Source organism: Abramis brama (genome assembly GCF_963993115.1).
Source record: "Abramis brama genome assembly, chromosome: 5".
Classification (NCBI taxonomy): Eukaryota; Metazoa; Chordata; class Actinopteri; order Cypriniformes; family Leuciscidae; genus Abramis; species Abramis brama.
The window spans coordinates 12,254,971-12,271,624 of record NC_139967.1 but is presented as its reverse complement, the minus strand read 5'-3'; the positions used below and the strand labels follow the sequence as shown (position 1 = coordinate 12,271,624).

At 36.8% G+C, this 16,654-nt stretch overlaps 2 protein-coding genes across 3 annotated transcripts; one reads left to right on the top strand and one right to left on the bottom strand.

The window, feature by feature from the left end:
• Positions 1–73: 73 nt before the first annotated feature.
• On the bottom strand, positions 74–4,160 carry LOC311083280 (chemerin-like receptor 1). Its single transcript, XM_084114719.1, has 2 exons — positions 4,044–4,160; positions 74–1,214 (listed from the first exon to the last, which is right to left on the bottom strand). Exon 2 carries the CDS (start codon positions 1,202–1,204, stop codon positions 212–214), a length of 993 nt encoding a protein of 330 aa, XP_083970845.1. The 5' UTR covers positions 1,205–1,214; positions 4,044–4,160; the 3' UTR covers positions 74–211.
• An 8,393-nt stretch (positions 4,161–12,553) lies between these two features.
• On the top strand, positions 12,554–16,544 carry ficd (FIC domain protein adenylyltransferase). Of its 2 annotated transcripts, none has more exons than XM_084114704.1 (3): positions 12,554–12,654; positions 13,180–13,528; positions 14,582–16,544. In XM_084114704.1, exons 2-3 carry the CDS (start codon positions 13,258–13,260, stop codon positions 15,658–15,660), a joined length of 1,350 nt encoding a protein of 449 aa, XP_083970830.1. In that variant the 5' UTR covers positions 12,554–12,654; positions 13,180–13,257; the 3' UTR covers positions 15,661–16,544. The 2 variants fall into 2 exon arrangements, with proteins under 2 accessions (XP_083970830.1, XP_083970831.1); XM_084114705.1 differs by having other exon boundaries at positions 12,555–12,654; positions 13,197–13,528.
• Positions 16,545–16,654: the final 110 nt, after the last annotated feature.

The following is a 16,654-nucleotide window of genomic DNA, read 5'->3' as shown; positions in this document are numbered from 1 at the left end:
GCCAGTAGTTGGCGATATCACTTTGTAAACACGACACACCTATAGACTGAACATAGGCTACATGTAATACGCATATGCATTACGTCACCATTTTCACAAATTCACATTTTTGTTGTTTACATGGAGACGATAACGGTATCGTTTTCAAAAACTTGCACTTTGAAACCTGTTTTCAAAAGCTTAGTTAAAAATGGTGTTGTGTAAACAGCCCCTAAAACGTATTACGATTAGTGATTTCTACCAAGGGAGTCCCCTTTCCCTTTGAACTGCGATCATGACACATCCTCTTATCATTGTGATCTGGGTCATGCCCCATCCACCTCATTTTAAAACTGCATCCCAGTAACAAATAGATGAGTGGGCTGGTAAAGAGGTGGGTTGTGGCCAGTACGGTAGCAGCTGGAAGTCCATATTTTGAGATTTTTTCACCCAGGCTGCCGCTTACGGTGGCCTGAAGCATAGTTAAGATGATTTGAGGTCCCCAGCACACAAAGTAGGCAATTTTTATAGCACAGATGATTTGTGCCTGCTTCCTACATAATTTACATAATTTATGAGATGATGTCACACAGCAGCTGAGAAACATTACCAAAGCTGGCACCACTAGCCCAAGGAGAAATCGCATGACAACGACAGTCTTCAGCCTTGCAATGCCGTCTTGAGTTGTTTTGGATTTGTCAAAGTCATAGTCATCAATGCACTGAACATCTCGGACCTCTCTGGAAAACAGTGAAGGACATGCCAAGACTGCTGCAATAGTCCAGGAGAATGAAATCAGAATGATGTTACAATTCTTTATCTTTTTTGTGCACATGCTCTTTAAAAGAGTAGATTTAATGCTCCAGAGACTCAGCATGGTTGCCGTGAAGAACATACTGCCGTAGATGATATAGGATGACAGCTTGCAGCTTGCATTTCCGTAATTCCATTCAAAGTTATTGTAAGCATACAGGAGCTGAAACACCACAGATGTACAGGAGACTAAATGTGTTACAGCCAACGCCATAATCCAAATGGCAACCTCCTGAAAACTCTTGTATTTCCAGCAGCTGATGACAATGACGGTGAAGTTGAGGGTGACACCAAGGATGAGAACAATACAATATGTAATGAAGTAGGTCATCCAGATATCATTTACTTTTTTAAGTTCTTGAATGATAGAATCATAGTCTATATTGGCCCAGTTACTGTTATCTCCAGACATTTTGGAAATCCTGTCAAAAAATAAATAAATAAGTCAAGTCAAGTCAAGTCAAGTGTATTTATATAGCGCTTTTCACAATACAGATTGCATCAAAGCAGCTTCACAGCATTAAACCAAAATAACACAACAAGGTTGTTTCTAGTGTAAATTTATTGATTGATAAAATTAAATTAATATCCCCAAAATATCCCCAACTGAGCAAGCCAAAGGCAACAGTGGCAAGGAACCGAAAACTCCATCAAGTGACCTAATGGTGTCCTAAAACTCCATCAGGTGACCCAATGGAGAAAAAAAACCTTGGGAGAACCCAGGCTCAGTCGGGGGCCAGTTCTCCTCTGGCATTTATGAACTAGAGGCCGGATTGTAGTTTGAACAGTAAGATTTAAAATGTTATATGAATGCCTGGCTGAAGAGATGCGTCTTTAATCTAGTTTTAAACTGGGAGAGCGAGTCTGAGCAACGAACAGTATCAGGAAGGCTATTCCAGAGTTTCGGAGCTAAATGTGAAAATGCTCTCCCTCCTTTGGTGGATCTGGATATCCTAGGTATGACCAAAAGCCTTGAATTTAGTGATCTTAAAGAGCGCGATGGATTATAGGGCGATAGAAGATCCGTTAAATAGACTGGAGCTGAGCCGTTTAGGGCTTTATAAGTCAGTAGCAATGCCTTGTAATTGATACGGAACTTTATAGGTAACCAATGCAGTGATGATAAAATCTGTGTTATATGATCATATTTTCTTGATCTAGTAAGAACTCTAGCGGCTGCATTTTGGACTAACTGTAACTTGTTTATTGAGGATGCAGGACAACCAGCTAATAAAGCATTACAGTAATCTAGTCTCGAGGTCATGAATGCATGAACTAACTTTTCTGCATCAGAAACTGATAGCATATTACGTAGCTTAGCAATGTTTCTAAGGTGGAAAAAGGCTGTTCTTGTAACATATGAAATATGATTTTCAAAAGACAGGTTGCAATCGAGTATAACACCCAGGTCTTTTACTGTAGAGGATAAAGTAACAGGACATCCTACGATGTTAAAATTGTATTGTGAGAGGTTTTGTGGGCGGTTTTTTGAACCGATAAGTATTACCTCTGTCTTGTCTGGATTTAATAAAAGAAAATTACGCGTCATCCAATCTTTTAAATCTTTAACACATTCTGTCAATTTGGATAATTTAGCGTTTTCATCCGGCCGTGATGAAATATATATTTGAGTGTCATCAGCATAACAATGGAAACTAATTCCATGTTTCCTTATAATATTTCCAAGTGGCAGCATATATATTGAGAATAACAGAGGGCCTAACACAGATCCCTGCGGCACTCCATAGTTTACTGGAGTTATGATCGATTTTTCTCCATTTAAAGAGACAAAATGGTAGCGGTCAGATAGGTATGATTTGAACCAGCTTAATGCTTGTCCTTGAACACCAGTATAATTTTGTAGTCGATCTAAGAGTATTGTGTGATCTATAGTATCGAACGCAGCACTTAGATCAAGTAAAACTAGTATTGAGAAACAGCCTTGGTCAGAAGCTAAAAGTAAATCATTTGTGATTTTAACGAGCGCAGTTTCAGTGCTGTGATGCGGTCTGAATCCAGACTGAAACTTTTCATAGATATCATTTTCTTGTAAGAAAGAGCCCAGTTGAGCGGACACCACTTTTTCTAATATTTTAGACATGAATGGAAGATTTGAAATGGGTCTATAATTTGCTAGATTATTAAGATCTAATTGTGGTTTCTTAATGAGAGGTTTTATAACTGCCAGTTTAAATGTTCTAGGAACATGACCTAAAGATAAAGATGAGTTAATAATATTGAGGAGAGGCTCTTCCACTACAGGTAACACTTCTTTCAGTAATTTAGTTGGTATAGGATCTAATAAACATGTTGTTGTTTTAGATGAAGTGATAAGTTTATTTAACTCTTTTTGTTCTATAGTTGTAAAGCACTGTAATTGTTCTTGCGGGGGGATAATTGAGGCTGAATTATAAGGTGCGATTGAAGATTGAACGTTTACAATTGTGGTTCTGATGCTTTCTATTTTCTCAGTGAAGAAGTTCATGAAATCATTACTACTGAACTGTAACTGGATATTTTGTTCGGGTGACTTCTGTTTATTTGTTAGTCTAGCCACGGTGTTAAATAAAAACCTAGGATTAATAACAATAATTATATATATATATGGATTATTTCACAATGATTCTCTTAATGTTTTGTTGTGTTCTTAAAAGAATAGTGCAGACAAAAAGCTTTACGGAAGTGGTGACTATGAACTGTTTTTATAGAAAAGAGCTGTGTAATTATTTTATTTTTATGTCCAACAGAAATATTAACATCATACAGGTTCATGGCCGAGCAATGAAGAATTTTTATTTTTTAGTAAACTGTTCCTTTAAGGAGAAGTAAAAAATATTTATCTTTCCAAATGACCCACCAATGAAAGCATGGAATGCAAGGATAGCAAGGATAATCATAAAATATCATCTTATATTTTAGAAATATCTTATGTTATAGTCAATGACACTGACATTTGATTTCAGTGATGAATGCATTTAAATACCTTATATTTTAATCAGGGGAAAAAACATCACATTAGTAATTCAAATATCAAAGACTGAACAAAAGAACAAAGAACAAAAACTGCATAATTTAATATTATGAATGAAAGCATAGCATCTCCATTACAAAAAGAAAAATCGTTACCACGATTAGAGTGCAAAAACAGCAATTTCTGCAAAAAAAACCACTGCATGCATGTTAAATCTTATTGTGCATTATTAATTTATTTATTTGGTTTGAATGCTTTGCTTCCTGCAAAATATTCTCACCTTTGGCAGCAACAGTGCAGAATGAAGAAAATCAGAAGAGTCTATCCATCTGAGAGAACTTTGAAAATGAGAGTAAAAAACAGTGCACTGAATATTTAGGTTTCTTTTTGACTGCTGCCGCCCCCTCTTGTTTTCGCCAGCTGCAATTTGGGCTGCAGGATTTCTCTGGTTTCTCCATAGATATATACACTAGATGTCGCCTTGTATACGGCAGTTCATTGGAACGAATGCGTCAATAGAGCCGCCATCTTGGAACAGGGGAGCCCCTCCTCTTTAATGCATCAGCGTCAATGTAGGCAAAGGTCTAACGGAAATAAAATCACCATAAATCGTTATGAATGCGATTTTCTAGTTTTTTTTTTTTTTGGTTCGTTCCAACGGTCAGACATGTATTTATCATGAGTCCAGAGAAAATTTAAGGTTTTGATATTAAGATAATCTACTTCTTTTTCAAAATATAATGCATAGATAGTGCTATAGGCCTACGTTTATTAGTCACATTCTTTCACTTGAGTAAACTTAGAATGAACTATCGCTACTTTATATATATATATATATATATATAAATTAGCAAAACTTGGCCACTAAATATTTAATATTCAATTATTTTAATGATCACAATTAAAGTTTTAATTTTATTAAATTGAACAAGCGCAACATTTAGCATTCAATCAAATATTCTAAAAGATGTATTATTAATAATAATGTTATTTCAACATAATATCTCGTTATTTCGACATAATATGTGTGCGTGCAACAAGCAAGATGCATTTGTAAATCCGGTGACGCGTGCATTGATTTTTTTATTAATAAACTAGTGTTTTCTTACAGTGTCGACTCGGTTTGAATTATTTCGTTTAAAGACATTTCAAGCTTTGTGTATTTTATGTATTTCTCATCTCTGTGTGAGGCATACACTGAGTTTCGTTAAGTTAGGACGAGATGCGCTCCAGTTCACGTGCAATGCAAGTGACCGCGCGGGCGCCTCCATGATTATATTGTCTGCTCGTTATATTTGCTTCTTATTAATTAGGCCTAAATCCAGGCAATTGTTTGATGAAAAAATGATTAAAATTAAGATACAATTTATACAAAACGAAATTCACTTTAAAGAAAGGCTTTAAACAGTTGACATTTTCACAAATTCCAGTGTCCTTCCACACCTCCATCCCCAGGAAGAAACAAGCCCTTGAGCCCACTGTATCCTTGTGCAAAACGTACATAGGATTTGTGGAATTCTATGTATAAGAATGGATGTACTGAGATTGACAGGGAGAGGACAAGCATACTATTAGGACTGTACTTACAGGTACAAGCGCCACACTGTTTTTTTCCATTAAAAGGTTTGAGTACAATCGGTAAAAAAAATTAAAAGTTAGGAAAAACACAGCACAACACAGCCAAAAGTGGGTATTGAGGATCAACTCCTGCATATTGTACATTTTAAAAACAAGGGTTATTTCAAATAATATCTAAAGTGTACAGCACATTCACAATTAATTTTCTGTGCGAGAATCACAGTTCATTTTCTTCCTCCAAGCAGAGAAATGTACACTTATAAAAAAAACAACTTGACTACTACCATCCACAGAGTAAATGTAATCCCTTGCTGTCTGGTTTAGATTTCGTTCGTGTGAACATCCATACGCAGCACAAAAGTCCGGCATCATCCATGAATTCGAAGTACAGGCGGAGAAAGCAGCGTTACCTAGCTACTTCCTATGACAAGACCCCTGTTCCAAGATGGCGGCGGTTTTGACGCATGCTTTGAACCCCAAGGCGACATCTAGTGTGTATATCTATGTGGTTTCTCCAGGAGCTCCTCGCTGCATCCTTATGGAAAGCGAACGGGGCCAATAGTCTTTAAACGAAACGCGTGAAATTTGACCGCCTCAACACGCACTGTTTGTAAAGACGCACAGTTTTACCATGTTAAGACGACCAATTTGAATGTGTTTTTCAACCATGTTTTCAACGCGCACATTCTGGCCATGTTCGAAATTGTAATATTTTTTTTTTAAAGCAGACTTAGATTTACCCACATATTAATCCTTTAGTTTATTGTGGCATTGTTTTACTGATATCTTCTGTGCTATTAATAAATGTTACATTGTAAATTAAGTAAATGCTATGACCCATATTATAAATTATAATTTATCTATATGGGTTATTAAATATTTGTTTTAAGTTATTGGCCTATCATTTTCAAAAGTATATAACTTACACAGCATATATTTATAACTGAACACACACACACACACACACACACACATAACTTTATTCACTTTCACATAATAATGTTTTTGTAATTTGGTGTTCAACCCAAAACCTTTTATTATCATATTTTTGTCAGAGCTGTTGTGTAAACAAATAAAATAAAAGTCAAATAAGACAGCAGGTTAAATTATGTCCTCAGAACAAGAGTAAAGTGTCTGTGTTATCAGTAGCCAATAGCCAACTGGATAGAAACAAACTTCTTGAAATTCATTTTCACTTTGTGAATCACGCTGCTGAAATAGAACAAAAAAAATGCCAATATTGTGTCTAAAATTCAAGTGACTTAATATTAATTAGGCTACTTGTTTATTGAACTGCAATATGAAATGGTGTCACATTTTCAATCGTGATGGTATTCAGTGCTCTTGGTCGTGTGATGTTGCTTAACTGTATCATGTTATATAAAAACTTGAATGTTCAAAACACATTTTGAATGTTTAATTTGTTTCCAAAATAGGTGCGCACAACCTTGGGCAGTTGGGCAAGTGAAAGAGAATTTTACTTGCCCGACCGGACAAATAGCCTGATTAAAACGTCAATAACAAAAAAATAACTATTCTGCGGCGACTGATAGTGAATACAATAGCCTAATATAATATATAATGTAGGCTACTGACGATAACAAGGTTGTGCGCGCCTATTTTAGACACAATATTGGCATTTTTTTTTGTTCTATTTCAGCAGCGAAAATAGTTCCAAAAAAAGATCATAGAAGAACCACAGGGCATCTCAAAGGAAAACTCAACCGTGTTTCATTACCGAATGATTCAGTGTTTTTAACGAATCGGTTGAGTCAAAGATTCAGGCTTGCCAGCCGAACCACAAAGTTGAGGTCGGGAAGTTAGGTCTGGACTTGACCCGTTGCTCGAACCATAGCTGGACCAATCAAATTATCAGGGCGGGCTTTATACGATGATGGACAGATGATCAACAGTAACGTACGCGGCTGAATTCGTTTCAACAGTAACTAGGAGGGCGAGGCATTTTCTTTCCTGGTCTCATTGAAACATGCACCTTAATCACAGCCCAATGGAGCAGTATCAGACTCATATTCTGATAGGATCTGAGTATGACGACGTCAGGCTAGTAAAGTTACATGATAATAGACCTTATGCGCAAGAGAAACGAGGGCGCCGCCATCTTTAGAATATTGTCTTTTAACTTCCGTTTTTGCGCTCGCTCTGTATATTTCAGTGGCATTGCTGTCCAGGAGTAATTAGCTTTTGAAGTGGTTTTATTTAATGTAAAGTTAACGAAAGTTATCATGAGGACTGTAATGTTTAAAGCAGATGACTTAACAAATGTCAGTCGACCAGGAAGATTATAAAATACGCGTCTGGTGTGAACAGGCAGGCGCCGGACCGCGCGTGATTTTCCGTTCCGCGTCGCTTCGGCGTCCGGTGTGAACCAGGCGTTGTTCTATCCAGACTGGACTATTGTAATGCTCTCCTAGCAGCTTGCACTGTCAAACCTCTGCAACTGATCTAAAATGCAGCAGCTAAAGTGGACTTTAACGAGCCGAAGAGAGCACACGTCACTCCTCTCCTCACAAAATTGCACTGGTTGCCAGTTGCTGATCGCATCAAATTCGAGACTTTTGCCTACAGAACAACCACTGGCTCTGCTCCCTTTTACCTAAACTCATTACTTCAGACTTACGTGCCATCCATAAACTTGCGCTCTGCAAGTGAACGCTGTCTTGTGGTGCCATCTCAAAGAGGCACAAAATCTTTCTCTGACCTTTTTCTGGTCTGTTCCATGCTGGTGGAATGACCTTCCCAACTCAACCAGAGCTGCTGAGCCCGTGGCCATTTTCAAGAAACGGCTGAAGATTCTATTCTGTATCTATTATCTAAAAAAAAAAACGTACTGCATTAGATTAAACTGGGAAGGGTCATAGCACTTTGCACATAGCATAGAATATTGTTGTCCTATTGTTAGTTTAACTGCTTCTATTGTTTTCAATTGTAAGTCGCTTTGGATAAAAGCGTCTGCTAAATGTAAATGTAGGCTACTAGATGTATACTTGTAAGTGTACTGTTTCAATACTACTTGGGACTAAATTGGCCTACTTTTAGTATATATAAGTATACTTTTAAGTATACTTTGTGTAACAGTAGTACACTTTGAGTACACAACTAGTATGCAACTAAGTTTTTGTATTATACTGCAACTATAAGTGAACTTATAGTTTACTATAAGTAAATATATTTTAGTTTATGAAAATACACTTTGAAGTATACTCTCTAGTTTTATACTGCAAGAAAAGAAAGCTTTCTTAGGCATTACATTTTTATATTTAAAAAACTTCATGCAGTTTCTTCATTCATTTAGTTTCATTAAAAAAGCATTTTAAACTAAATTCTAAAAGCTGAGAAAGTCGCATTTTTGTCACAGACTAGGTCCGTATCGGATTCAGAACAATGATCAAAACAGATGGAGTAGATCAAGTCCATCAACACCCCAAAGCTTCACACAACTGCAAGCCAGGTATACTCAGAATACTTAATTATACTTTTAAATATATCTCGATCAAAAGATTGAGTACAAGTGTAAGACATAATATACTTAGACTTTTCTGTCAGTAAACCTTAGTGGAAATGTAACTATATTTCTGAGAAGTACATAAAAAAGTAGACTGAAAGTATAATTTCTTATTTTTAGTTTAAAAGAGGTATACAAATGGCACACTTGAATAAACTTATTTTTCATAAGAGTACCCATAATGAACTAATAATTCCATAACTTAACTGATTTATTTCTCTCTTGGACAAATAATTCCATAACTCAACCAATTTATTTCTCTCTTGGTTCTCTCACACACCCAACACAAACTATGCTCATCCCTCCCTTTCTACTGTTTTCTTTCAACTTGCAGGGAAGCACTCCAATTTTGTCTGTCAGAGTGGAATATCCATAGTCTATATATCTCCTGTTAGACATTGTTTTATTTATATTTAATGGATCCTTCAGAATAATAAGAATAACAATTATTAAAAATAATATTCTTATAAACCAGAGTGAAAAAATGTCCATGCAAAACATCCAGAGCATTTAGTAAAATCAGTGTCATATTTTCCTCTGAACAGCTAATGAATGAATAAGTCTCCATGCATCTGTACAGACACAAAAACATGATTTCTTCTTTGTTTGTAAAAATAAAGATGAAAAACCGCACTCTCAAAGTATAATTTCATAGATTTATTGTAACCATGTCCACACAGACGCGTTTCGGCCTAAGCCATCATCAGTGTGTACTGTGAAACACCAAAAAGCTTGTTTTTTTTTAAAACATCACAGGTAAAAAAACAAGCTTTTTGGTGTTTCACAGTACACACTGATGATGGCTTAGGCCGAAACGTGTCTGTGTGGACATGGTTACAATAAATTATACTTTGAGAGTGCGGTTTTTCATCTTTATTTTTGATAACTTCTTTATTACTCGCACTCATAAACGTTTTGGGAGTTGAGCACGCCTGTTCTCAATATTCTTCTTTGTTTGTTTCATAGAAGGTATGTTGGTGAAATTTGAAGGTATGTTGGTGAAAAGAAAAAAGGAATTTTCTTTCCTCGCTCTCTGTCAACTCCCTAGACATACAGTATTTTCCCAACCTCTGCATTTCCATGGTAACCCCTCGCCTCATCCATCACTAAAAGCTTTGATTATGCGCTCTTATGAACTGCACAAAACACACTCAAACATGCAAGCTGATTACACACACACATAAACCAATTTCTGTATAATTATAAAGGGGGAAATAAAGGGAGAGGCTTGGGTAAGGTTTTTAATATTATCAATGAAAGTTCACAGTGTTTATTTGTTGGATCCATAATGAGCAATGTAACACAAGCAGTAATGTATGATGCCCTAAAATACAGAGCCTGAAGCACGAATGTTAGTGTGCAAAAGGTTAAAAAAAAATGAAAATAAATAACAACAACAATATGTATTAGAGATTTCCCATTGCTCCCCCTTGATGCTTATTGTTTTATAGAGGAATGAGGCACATTGCTCTCATTATATGCTGTGATTCATATACTTCATTTCTGCAGGTGGCCTGAGCCGCCCCATTAACCTCTGGTGTGAAATCATGATTGAGATTATTCCAAATGCAATTTTAGTCAAAACATCATTATAGAGTCTAGATGTCACGGTTTTCAGATTCATTGACTCATTTGTTTTCTCTCTCTCTCTCTCTCTCTCTCTGTACTCATGAGTGCTGATTGAGTCATCTGTAGGCTATCACCTGGTCCTCATTAGCACAGCTCTACTGTGACTCTACTCTACTCTACGTGCCTTTTCTGTTCTGTGTTGTCAGAAGTTTGTTTCTTGTGTGTTAATTGTGTTCCAGCCCTCAGTCGTCCCTCAGTCCTGTTCCAGTGTGGATGATTGCTATATTCTTACAAGTTAGGATCGTGTTTATGGACTGTCTGTTTGCGGCTCTGATTGTTGCCTGGATACTCACGACTCTCCTTACCAGTGTTTAACTGGCTTTGCCTGCTGTTCCCACTTGTGTTTGGCTAATAAATTCACCACTGCATTGGGCAATTGCATCTGTCTCGTTCATCCCTGACACTAGATGCCTCTCTACAGGTTTTTTTATGCAGATATGCATCAAAGTCTATAAAGAACACATTTATTGGGTTTAGTGACTCAGTGAAGGGTCTGGTGGGATATGTTTAACGCATATGGAGTCTGTCTCTCTCCTCTTGGTGTGTATGAAATTGAGTGTGTGTATTTAGTATCAGCATCTGGCTAGCTTTAGGGCTGAAATCGAGTCATAAATCACTGCACAGTTATTGTCTCCTTGGCAACATGTAAAATGTAGGCTATATTGTATCCCCTTACACTACCCATCACAGAAAACTTTCTGCTCTTTTAGATTTTCAAAAAAAAGATAATTATGTATGATTTAGGCTATAAGCTTGTTTCCTCGTGGGGACCAAAACAAATGTCCCCACAAAGTCAAAAAAAAGTTTTTGTCCCCACAGCAATCTCTGAATTAAGTTTAATAGGCAGCAGATTAGATGATTTTGCTGTACGATTTAAGAAGGCCTTGGACTTTCTATCACTTATTGATATCTGGGGGCTCGCAGCAATAGATGAGAGAGCTTGGTTCCGGTGTTTACACCATTCCTGCCCGATCTCACGAAAGTGAGTATCTATAGCACGAATTGTATTTATCGTCCAATTTATACGCAAAAAAGAGTTACGCACGTACTCCACACCACAAATCCTATACAATGAGTTTACAGTGCGTATATATGCACGTAAAAACTCTTTTGAAGATTGCGGCCGACCCCTCTCATCTTGCCAATAGTCTGTTTAATCTTCTCCCCTCTGGAAAGCGGTACAGGGCCTTTTTGCCCAAAACATCACGCCACCGCCACAGTTTTTTTTCCCCAAGCAATAGCCCTCCTAAATGACTCTTAAACCTGGAATTCATTGCACTTTATTTTTATTTAACACAACACTATCTACATTCATATTAACTTATTGCTCATAATGTTTCTGTTTGTCCTTGTATTGTGTTTTTGTCCTTGTTTTCTTTGTCCTTCTGTTTTACTGTGTTGCATGGAGAAGACCAAATCAAATTCCTAGTATCTGTAGCCTATACATGGCGAAATAAAGTTGAATTGAATTGAATTTATTTCTGAAAATACAGAACTTATTTGTGAGATAAGAGCCGTGTCTTTCTTTCTGCAACATAATCATATCCTAACGCATAAACAAGGAATAAATAATAAAAAAGAGCTGTCATTTATTTTATTTCTGATTTAGGCAATACTGACCCCTAGTGTTTACACTGGCAGGCAGAAGCCAGGATAGTAGGATAAATATTTGAAATAAAAGAAATTAGCAATCCCTTTTTTTTTCTTTTTTTTTTTTTTTACATTGTATAACTTGCATTTGATTTACAACAACGACAATAAAATCTTTCCTCAAAAAAAGAACAAAACAATAATAATTTCCTCATAGTGTATCATTAATTTAACTAATATAATATACGTAAATACATATCTCTGTTTAAATAATATTGTAACTGGCAAAAAATGCTTATTAGATTAACAGTAAATAACATTACATACCAACCGATCCATCTTGTCCAATCATGTAGTTTCACGATCTGAAAAATGTGTTGCTGCACGAGGGTGTGTGGCAAATATCTGACCAATCACTGAACGCATACTTGGTAAAATCAACCAATCAATTTTAACCTTACAAGTATGCGATACTCTTTTCGCGGAAGTTGACGTTGCTAACAGCAGGGCAAACATTTCTGATCATATCTATGATGTATATTGACACGTTGTCACGTCTATAACCAAGAAGGTATGTCTGAACATTTGCGTCTTGTTTTACATTTTATAAAGGACGTAACTAGCCTCTGCTTTTAGGGTTGGGATAAAGTCTTTCTGTAGAAATCAAATGCATGAATGATGTAATGACTTGTCATGAACTGCTATAGTCATGGACTGTTATTTTAATGTGTCTACCATCGGGTGATCTTTCAGGTGTCAGATGTGGAAATATCTTGTTCTACAATATTATAAGTAACCTTATTTAACTACTGTGTTGTTAAATTAAAATAAAAAAACGCCTTTGTGTTTAAAACGGCATACAAGAGGGGGGTGTACATTTCAATTACTGGTTAGGTGGTTTAAAATATGTAAATTACTGTATTTGTGGCCACTCCTGACCATAAGTGTGATAAAAAAATCACTGAACATAAGAAGGAAGCATTCAGACTCTTTCATACTGTCAGAATTCCCAAGATCCACCTGACTCACATTTTTTAAAAATCTTGATTTAACATCTTTTGTCTTAACCTTCTCTCTCTCTCTCTCCCTCTCCCAGGTTTTCTATTCTCCCAGGTTTTCAGTTTCATGCAAGAATGTCGGACATGTGGCCTGGGGAATCTGGATTCCTTGACTGATGGCAGCTCTGGCAGTATTTCGCCATGCCAGCAGCAGTCCTCTGCTCTGGAGTTGGGGACCCGTTCTGTTTGCCCTCCTGGGATCAGTATGTGTTCTGTGGCTGCCTTTAGTGGGCATAGAGGAGCAATGCTGTGCCACACTGAAGGGTATTGCTCTTTTGCGCTGCCAGCTGTGGGGGGGTGTCCAGCGGCCTGTAGTCCACACAACCAGCCTGACGGTCCCCTTCACAGCGCTAGACCTCCTGCCACAAAAACTCAAGCCCAGCAAAGGTACAGTTGAGGATGCTGCTGACTCTATTTACCTTCTTAATGCATGTCCCTGGACGAATTGTGCATAATGTATTGATGAATTGTGTTAGTTTTGGATTGGTAAGATTTTGTTATGTTTTTAAAAGAAGTTTCTTATGCTCACCAAGGCTGCATTTATTTGATAAAAAAAAAAAAAAGTGAAATATTATTACAATTTTAAAATAACTGTTTTCTACTTGAATATATTTTAAAATGTAACTTATTCCTGTGATGCAAAGCTGAATCTTCAGTGTCACATGATTCTTCAGAAATGTGCTGATTTGGTGCTCAAGAAACGTTTATTATTATTATCAATGTTGAAAAAAGTTATGAACACTTTTTTAGGATTATTTGATGAATAGAAAGTTCAAAAGCATATATCTGAAATAGAAAGCTTTGTAACATTATACACTGCCGTTCAAAAGTTTTGTCAAAAGTAAATTGTCCGCAACTGTTTTCAACATTGATAATAATAATGAATGTTTTTTTGAGCATCAAATTAGCATTTTAGAATTATTTCTAAAGAATCATGTGACAGGAATAAATTATATTTTAAAATACATTCAAATAGAAATATTTTAAATTGTCATAATATTTCACAGTATTACTGTTTTCTTTGTATTTTTAATCAAATAAATCAAAAACATTTTTAATAAATGGTTTTACAAATTTTATTATGCTTTTTTTAATTCGTTTTTTTTATCAGTATTTTAGTTTATATGTTTGAATATTTGTAGTTTTAGTTAACAATAACAGTGTTCTTCTAGTAACACCCATTTTTTTCATGACTTTTTTCTACTTTTTTTCTTGTTGAATTTCCAATTTCTTGGATATTATGTAAAAAGGTTTGTTTGTGAATGACATTTTATTTTTTGGCAGTTTTTTATTCTAACGTGCTTTTGTCTCAGATCAAATATATACGACTGAAAAAAATAAAAGAATCTTACTTTCAAGATGAGTGATAGTGCCTTTTGATTATGCGTCTCTCAGCTGGAATGTCATATTGTGTAACGCTCACCATCTGCTTGTTTACAGAGACTCGGTTGGAGGCAAAGGCGGCTCTCCAGCAGGCTTTGGAGATGAAGAAAAATGGAAAAAGAGAGAAAGCTCATAAGCTGCTTGTCCACGCACTCAACATGAACCCTGAGTTTGTGGATGCGCTCACTGAACTGGGAACCATTCTGGAGGAGGAAAAAGATGTTGTCCAAGCTGACCACCTCTACACCAAGGCCCTCGCCATCTCGCCCTGTAACGAGAAGGCTCTGGTAAGCAGGGATCGCACTCTCCCTTTAGTCGAGGAAATAGATCAACGCCACTTTGGAATCATCGATGGAAAGGTGCGACGTCTCATGTCCATCCCCAAGGGCAACTCTGCCTTGCGTCGGGTCATGGAGGAGACCTACTACCATCATATTTACCACACCGTTGCCATCGAAGGCAACACGCTCACTCTATCGGAGATTCGCCATATTATTGAGACCAGATATGCTGTACCAGGTAAGAGTCTTCAAGAACAGAATGAGGCAATTGGTGTAGATGTAGCCATGAAGTACATCAACACCACCTTGCTGTCCCGTGCTGGAGCGATCACTGTAAACGACATCCTAGAGATCCACCGGCGGGTTCTAGGCTACGCCGATCCCGTGGAAGCCGGGCGATTCCGTGTTAGCCAGGTGTTCGTGGGACATCACATCCCACCGCACCCGCAGGACTTAGACAGGCACATGCAGGAGCTGGTGCAGTGGTTGAACTCTGAGGAAACGCTGCATCTACACCCGGTGGAGTTTGCAGCTCTCGCACATTATAAACTGGTTTACGTGCATCCGTTTGTGGACGGGAACGGACGGACGTCCCGCTTGCTCATGAATTTAATTCTAATGCAAGCTAGTTATCCACCGATCACCATTCGGAAAGAGCAGAGGGTAGAGTATTACGCCGCCCTGGATACAGCCAACGAGGGTGACGTTAGGCCCTTTATTCGGTTTATTGCGAAATGCACAGAAATTACACTCGACACGCTACTGATAGCCACAACCGAGCATGCAGTTGGGCTGCCTGGGTCAAGTAATCACGCCTGCCCTGACTGTAAACGCACCATACCTGTGCATAGCTGAAAGATTTGTGGGTAGATGGGAAAAGATTGAACATGCGTGTAAATTGAAGTGCCACATGGTCCATATCAGCCTCTGAAATAAATCATTGTCCAACCTTACACTGCTAGCTTGGGTCCTACAGTACATGGACAAATTGTGGATCCATTTTTATTTTTTGTGCATTTAATGTGTAGCTATATTTGTTACAAATCCTATGTTTGTTTGTTTTTTGACCGTTAAAAATGTCCATATTTTACCCCTAGAACTTTGTAGCCAGTTTTAAATTAGAAATGAAAGAAAAGCTTTTCTTTTCTTGGAAAAAGAACAGGTCTGTGAAATGCTGAAAGATTGCAGTTCCATTTAATTTGGTTTATGATTTTCAGATGCTTTTTGTACATTTATTGTGAACTCTACAACTTGTTTTCTACAACACATTTCTCTCTTTTCATAAGACTAGCTGCCAGGCTACAGTAAAGAAAGGTCATTTTCAAAAATGAAACCTAGCCATTACCTAGAGCATAATCCCTGATTTAGTTTTACATCACAAGTTTCTTTAGGTTTATTTTAAAAGGTCATTCATTTTGAAATGTAACTGAAGTACATTTTCTTCTTTTGCGATATGAAAATGATTATTCAGTGTATGATGCAAGGGATATTATAATTGATTACAGCTGTTCAAAGTGTTATTTTGGAAGATTATCGATGGCAGGAATATTGTTGAAATGTTTTATTCACAATGTGAACTTTTTTTAATAAGTATCTTAAAAAATAATTTGATTATTTTGGGGTTTGCCACTATTTTCAAGCACTTTAGTTTGATCTATTTAAACAGGTTTAATTTATATTACTACTTCTAAAAAGCTATTTTATTATTGTGTGTAATAAATTATTTTGCAACTTCTCATTTCTTTCTAGCATTTAGTGGATTTATGTCTTAATGTCCTTTTGACTTTTCATACACAGGTTAATAGTCGGTATCCGCTGTTGTGAAATATGACCTGCTGATAAACTGAAA

What these genes read in the sequence shown, in the direction of transcription:
- LOC311083280 (XM_084114719.1), bottom strand. Translation starts at nt 1,204, where the DNA reads ATGTCTGGAGATAACAGTAACTGGGCCAATATAGACTATGATTCTATC.
- ficd (XM_084114704.1), top strand. Translation starts at nt 13,258, where the DNA reads ATGGCAGCTCTGGCAGTATTTCGCCATGCCAGCAGCAGTCCTCTGCTC. An exon ending in AAAACTCAAGCCCAGCAAAG is followed by an intron (nt 13,529 to 14,581) that starts GTACAGTTGAGG and finishes GCTTGTTTACAG; the next exon opens with AGACTCGGTTGGAGGCAAAG.